This window comes from Saprolegnia diclina (genome assembly GCF_000281045.1).
Source record: "Saprolegnia diclina VS20 unplaced genomic scaffold supercont1.6, whole genome shotgun sequence".
NCBI lineage: Eukaryota > Oomycota > Saprolegniomycetes > Saprolegniales > Saprolegniaceae > Saprolegnia > Saprolegnia diclina.
In genome coordinates, this window is record NW_008246073.1 from 606,724 (window position 1) to 612,803 (window position 6,080).

The 6,080-nt window shown below is 58.3% G+C and overlaps 3 protein-coding genes across 3 annotated transcripts in view; 2 read left to right on the forward strand and 1 right to left on the reverse strand.

Annotated features, from left to right (window-relative positions):
- Window positions 1–452: 452 nt before the first annotated feature.
- On the forward strand, window positions 453–1,055 carry SDRG_02709 (60S ribosomal protein L38). Its single transcript, XM_008608306.1, has 2 exons — window positions 453–606; window positions 702–1,055. The coding sequence occupies exons 1-2, from the start codon at window positions 604–606 to the stop codon at window positions 906–908; spliced, it is 210 nt and encodes a 69-aa protein (XP_008606528.1). The 5' UTR covers window positions 453–603; the 3' UTR covers window positions 909–1,055.
- A 143-nt stretch (window positions 1,056–1,198) lies between these two features.
- SDRG_02710 (serine/threonine protein kinase) lies at window positions 1,199–3,569 on the reverse strand. The gene is made up of 6 exons (XM_008608307.1): window positions 3,129–3,569; window positions 2,987–3,079; window positions 2,874–2,939; window positions 2,756–2,827; window positions 2,480–2,709; window positions 1,199–2,427 (listed from the first exon to the last, which is right to left on the reverse strand). The coding sequence occupies exons 1-6, from the start codon at window positions 3,515–3,517 to the stop codon at window positions 1,235–1,237; spliced, it is 2,043 nt and encodes a 680-aa protein (XP_008606529.1). The 5' UTR covers window positions 3,518–3,569; the 3' UTR covers window positions 1,199–1,234.
- Window positions 3,570–5,014: 1,445 nt separating this feature from the next.
- SDRG_02711 (tubulin alpha) overlaps window positions 5,015–6,080 on the forward strand; it is a gene marked incomplete at its 3' end in the record, with an annotated part of 1,268 nt that continues 202 nt past the window's right edge. Inside the window, exon 1 of the mRNA XM_008608308.1 lies at window positions 5,015–6,073. Coding sequence (XP_008606530.1) covers window positions 5,178–6,073 — 896 coding nt within the window. The 5' untranslated portion in view covers window positions 5,015–5,177. The remainder of the gene's footprint in view (window positions 6,074–6,080) is intronic.

Sequence of the window (6,080 nt, forward strand, 5' to 3'; positions counted from 1 at the left end):
CCTATTGGAAGCACTCGAGCGTTCATCGCAACGGGGGAGGCAGGTCTGCGCCGACCGTGCGACGACGCATGGCCGCAAGCGTCACAGGACCTGCAGAGTCTCTCCTCGCAGTCTTGTCATCCAGTGGCTTCGCGTCCATGTCATGGCGTGTTGGCTGCAATTCGTAGACCAGCAATTGCCCCGAGCGTTGAATACGCATTCGGTCGACCGCTCCATCGTGTAAGAACCTTCTTCGAGCGCCAGGGTCTCTGCGCAAAGCAGCATCACTGGCGCGTCGCCTCTCGCATCGTGCCGTCCGTACGCCCAATGCATGCGCCGAGCGTGCGCTCATTGACATGGATGGGTGTTTATGGCGCGCCGATTCGCTTTCCGCCAATCACAGCGCCGAGGCCAGTGGTCCTACGCCAATCGGCGGGCACGAATGGTTTTGCATTTCAGCCAATCGGAGGAGGCCGTAGTTACTGGTTTTGGAAGGACGTGCGTTCTGATTGGCCGTTCGCATCCTTGGTGTGCAGTGTTCCCAGCCAGTGAGCTCGGTTTGGTGCGATCGCCGAGCCGATTACTTTGCTGCAGTTGCCACATTAACCAAGCCAGTAGTAGACAATGGTACGACGACGAAACCTTGGCGCCCCCGCCTCTGGCGGCGACATGCGCTGGCATGATCATGATCATGATGGCTCATGCCTCCTCTCCTCCTGTAGCCGAAGCAGATTACCGACATCCGTGATTTCCTCCAGAAGGCGCGCCGAAAGGACGCCCGCTCGGTCAAGATCAAGAAGACCCCGCAGGTCGTCAAGTTCAAGATCCGCTGCTCCAAGTACCTCTACACGCTCTGCGTCACGGACACGGAGAAGGCCGACAAGCTCACCCAGTCGCTCCCCCCGGGCCTCCCGCGCAAGGACATCTAAGCGCTCTTTTGCTGACTTCACGGTAGCTTCTTGTGGCGTGGTTGACAGACCCCTCTTGGACCTTGGCATGTTGTTGCAACTTCTCCATCGAAAAGCCAAGTTTCTTTGGAGATTAATAGCCCCAAATCCAATGGTTTTGTGACTGCACTCGCGTCTTGCCACTTGATAGTGCCACCGACTCTATCGCCCGACGCCGGAGCAAAGAGCTGCGGGTGCTCTCCTCTGCTGGGACCGCTGCTTACAAGGATCGCCACGCAAGATGAGTAGAGAGTGACAAGCAAGCGCAGACAGCAACAGACACACGACAGTAGATTAGGAGGTGATCTCTACCCAACGAGATCTTTTCGCATCATGGCATACGCAAACGACGCGCTCGGGCGCTGCATCGGGTCGGGGTGCACGCAGGACTTGGCGACGGCCTTGATGATCGCAGGGCACGTGTCGAAGGCGTAGAGCCCGAGCAAGCTCGTAATGTCGACTTCATCAGGAAAGGCAGCGGATGGGTCGCTCGCGGTTTGGATCCACGTCCGTCGGCTGAGCTGCCACGGCGTCACGGCCGCATCCAGAAGCATGAGGAGAACGCCGAACGCGTACATGTCGGTGGCGCTCGAGATTGCGCACCCCGTGAGCACTTCGGGCGCGAGGAAGATGCGGTCTTCGGTCCGACTCTGGTCGTCGTCGATCGCGCTATCGTCGACGAGTGCGAGCGTGTGCAGCTTGCAGCCCTGCGCACTGTCGACAAACACAGTCTTGCCCGTCAAGCCGTGGTAGACAAAGTCGTGTTCGTGGACTTGGAGCAGCGCAAGGGCGACCTCGAGGGCCATTTGGCGCTTCCCGCTATGCCACGAGAGACTGCGGTGTCCAAGGAGGAGGACGCTCTCGAGCGTCCCGCTGTCGAGGAACTCAAGTGCCACGTCCATTTGAACGCCAACGTCGACGGACCGCCACACGACGCCCACGACGTTCATGAGCCGCGGATGCCGGAGCGTCGAGAGCATCGAGAGAAGCGAGAGCGCCTTGTCTTGCGTGAGTGGCAGGACGCGGTTGAGGTACACGGGTGACCCGCGGACTTTGGCCAAGAGCATGTCGAACCGGTTGTGCTTGAAGACTACCGCGTGCGCCGAGACATCGACGTCGCGCGCCGCAATCTCGTGGTGGAGACTCCGCATCGAGAGCGCTGCGGCCGAGAGCGACGAGCGCGCTGTGAGGAGCGCACTGCTCGGGCGCACCGACGCGCACGGCTGAAAGGTCGCCGTGTCCGTCGCGCCCTGCAGGTCATCGTCGACGTGAACCGACGCCTGGCGGTTCGTGGCTTGGTTCTTCTTGGCTCTGGACGCTGCCCGCTTGCTCCGGAAGAGAAGCAAGTAGACACCGACACCGAGCACGGCGAGGCACCCGAGACCGATAAATAGGTAAAACGCGTACCCGCGACTCGTCTCACTGGGGGATGGTGTCGGTGCTGGCGCTGTCGTCGTCGACTCGATCATGTGCAGCGGGTCTGACGGGGCGACCGTCGAGCCTAGTGTGGGTATCGCTTAGTTTGCGGGATGCATGGTGGTAGAGTCGCGTACTGCTCATGCAGTACTGCAAGCCTTGGACGTTCTTCGGGGCCGTGTTGGACGGACACGGCATTGACGGCGAGCCGGTGGCAGTCAACGTCGCAAGGTTTCTCAGAAATTTTTCGTCGCTACTGCTGAGCAAGACACTCTGAAGCGGGTTCATCGAGATGTCGAGCTGCTTGAGCGACTTCATGCCAAAGACATTGCCAGGAATCGTCGCAAGGTTGTTGTTGGCTAAGTTCCTAAACACGCGTGAGCGATCTCGACGTGATGTGACGCGATGTTTACAGCGTTTCGATCGACTCGACGTGCAAAATGTTGTTGAACTCGTCCGGCGACAGCTTGACTTGCTTGAGCTGCCTACCCGTTGCATTTGGCCCTCATTCTGTACTGAAGCAACACGTACAAGGAGGTGATGTTGGGGAAGATCGTGAGCGCGCTAATATTGGGCACGAAAAGTTGCTCGACCGACCTATTATACAGGCGATGAGCTCAAGGAAGAAGACTGCATGGACGTACAGTGAACGCAAACCCGGCGCGCGCTTGATGCTTGTCGCCGATACGTCGATCGTTGTCGAGGGGTTGTCGACCTTGTCGCGGGGCAGGAGTCGTCTACGCCGTCATGAGCCATCGTGCTTATCATCGCACATGTCGTTCGTACAGAGAGGTGACCGTCGGTGGCAGCACGAGACTGTCGATGCGTTTAATGTCGGCGACGTTTGCGCTGTTGGGGTCCGCGACACCGACGAGGTACGTCCACGCATCAGCCGGCTGTACGAGACAGAGCACTTTGCACTTGTTGGGTCCGACGCCCTCGTGGCACAGACCGGGCTTTTGGTTGGCGCAGCCTGTCGCAGTGTCCTTGGCGCCGAAGACGAGGCACGACGCCGTCGTCGAGTTGGCCGATGTCTCGTTGCAGGCACCGTAGCAGGACGACGTGAGTGTGTTGGCGCTCGGGACGACGCAGTTGGCGACGATGTCCTGGGCCATGGCCATCGTAGCTAATAGGACTGGGCTCCCCCACCCGACACCGCTCAAGCAGGCGCGCATTCGAGTGTCAGCCTTTCTCAGCGGCCGCCAAATTTGTCAGGCTTGGGTGTCTATTTCACCGCACTTGGTCTTCGTATGCCGCGCCTGTCCTCGTATGGTGTGTGTAATCTGTCGTCTGTGTGAAAGCCAGGCGGGCGAACAGGTTTTGTACTTGCATTTTGTAAGCAATGAGTTTCCCACATGCAAATCACACGTAAATCACACCTACACACCCACTGGCGCCAGACGCGGGCTATGGCAACGTCATGCTGCGCGCCTCTGCTCGGGTCTTCAAGCGAGCGCGACGTGCAAAGAAAGAGGGCAAGAATGCGCGCCAAGTGAGTGTCATCGCCAAAGTAGCTGCTCCGAGCTGCAACTCGTCGCGTCGGCACGTCCTTTCTCGGATCTGACAGCATAAATGTGCGCCGTGCCGGTCGCGATCAGCCCTTCCCGTCGCCCTCCCACGGCAAACGACGACGTCATTGCACGCGTCATTGACGGTGTAGCGGCTCGCTCGCTTGTTGTGCATCGTACTGTAGATGTGCACAACGTTAGTCCTGGAGCTTGTGTAAGCGACGAAGAGCTGTCGAGCTCCATGCCGTCGAGAAGCCACGCGGTACTAGGACGGCCACAGACGCGTGTGTGACCGGTGTATTGGTAGAGCTGATCTAGACATGTGAATGTCGGCTTTGCACAGAAGTCAAAGACCTTCCACCATTATGGCAAAGTTGCCAACAATCGTACCAACTGCTTGGGCTCTGGAATAAGAATGGCCAAGATGGACAATGGCTTCCGTGGTAAGCGGGCAAAAGGACCGCATGCTGCAACACTGTTGTAGAGACGCAGTGAAGTGCTCTTGAGGGTATTTCGCAAAACGCCCTCGTATAACAATGAACCCAATTAAACACGTCGTTGCAGTGCCGGGGAGGGAGTGCGTTCCTGCCAAGGGAGCATAACCCAAGTTTCTGTAGTACTCTTGGTACCAAACCCGTAATCGCAGCAAACAACTTCACTCCATGCACCGAGAAATTAGCTGTGAGAGGGTAGTGGACTACTTGTTTGAAGCCTGGGTGCTTCATTGGTCGAGGTCTTTCTCCGCTCGGCGCACCTGTCCTTCGCTCCCAGATATAGCAGCAGCCATGATTAGCGATGGCAGGTCGTCCCTCAGCGCAAGAATAGACTGCTGTGAAAAGCATACGACACCTCAACATGCAACTAGCGCGAGTCAACGAGTTCTTTACAATGTCTCGTTCTCAACTCTACTCACTTCTACGCGCGTCCACGTACGCTCGATTCCTCGCCGACCTCTTTTCTCTACGTGGTGCTATCGGAAGAAAGCTCCGGTGGGGTGTCGAGATATTTACAGAAAGATCGGCGGAAAACGGATCTTTCGAACGCCCAACTTGAAGGAAAAGCAAATCCAGCCAATCAAACGCTCGACGCCCGCCAGCAACGGTCGCGTCAAAGCCTCGATTCCGCCTTCTCTTGCTTCTCGTATGCAAATGTCTATTTCCAGGTGCCGAACTCCATTTTCTCAATCGACGTTTTGACGACTTGGATCTTTCGGCTCCAATTTATAGACTCCCGACAAGCTCATTTCGCATTTGTAGACTAAGCTCCCTCACGCAGCTTCGTGTACCCGCGACCTCTGTCTTCCTCAACCACTTAAGCAAGCAACAACATGCGTGAGGTCATCTCGATCCATCTCGGCCAAGGCGGTATCCAGACCGGCAATGCGTGCTGGGAACTCTACTGCCTCGAGCACGGGATCCAGCCCGACGGCCAAATGCCATCGGACAAGACCATTGGCGGCGGCGACGACGCCTTCAACACGTTCTTCAGCGAGACCGGCGCCGGCAAGCACGTGCCCCGCGCCGTGCTCGTGGACCTCGAGCCGTCCGTCTGCGACGAAGTGCGCACGGGCACGTACCGTCAGCTGTACCACCCGGAGCAGATCATCTCGGGCAAGGAGGACGCGGCAAACAACTATGCCCGCGGACACTACACGATCGGCAAGGAAATCGTCGACTTGGTGCTTGATCGCATCCGCAAGCTCGCCGACAACTGCACGGGTCTCCAAGGGTTCCTCGTTTTCAACGCCGTTGGCGGCGGTACCGGGTCCGGCCTCGGCGCACTCCTCCTCGAGCGTCTCTCGGTCGACTATGGCCGCAAGTCGAAGCTCGGGTTCACGATCTATCCGTCGCCGCAGGTGTCGACGGCCGTCGTCGAGCCGTACAACTCGGTGCTCTCGACGCACTCGCTGCTCGAACACACGGACGTGGCCGTGATGCTCGACAACGAAGCCATCTACGACATTTGCCGTCGGTCGCTGGACATTGAGCGTCCCACGTACACCAATTTGAACCGCCTCATTGCGCAGGTCATCTCGTCGCTCACGGCGTCGCTGCGCTTTGACGGTGCGCTGAACGTCGACGTGACCGAGTTCCAGACCAACCTCGTGCCGTACCCGCGCATCCACTTTATGTTGTCGTCGTACGCGCCGGTCATTTCGGCCGAGAAGGCGTACCACGAACAGCTCTCGGTGGCCGAGATCACCAACTCGGCGTTCGAGCCGGCGTCGATG

Bases quoted from the DNA above. Each gene is read 5' to 3' on its own strand.
- SDRG_02710 (XM_008608307.1), bottom strand. From the start codon at position 3,517: ATGCGCGCCTGCTTGAGCGGTGTCGGGTGGGGGAGCCCAGTCCTATTA. The intron at 3,080-3,128 runs GTACGAACGACA...ATGACGGCGTAG, and splicing joins CCACCGACGGTCACCTCTCT to ACGACTCCTGCCCCGCGACA. The intron at 2,428-2,479 runs GTACGCGACTCT...TACCCACACTAG, and splicing joins CTTGCAGTACTGCATGAGCA to GCTCGACGGTCGCCCCGTCA.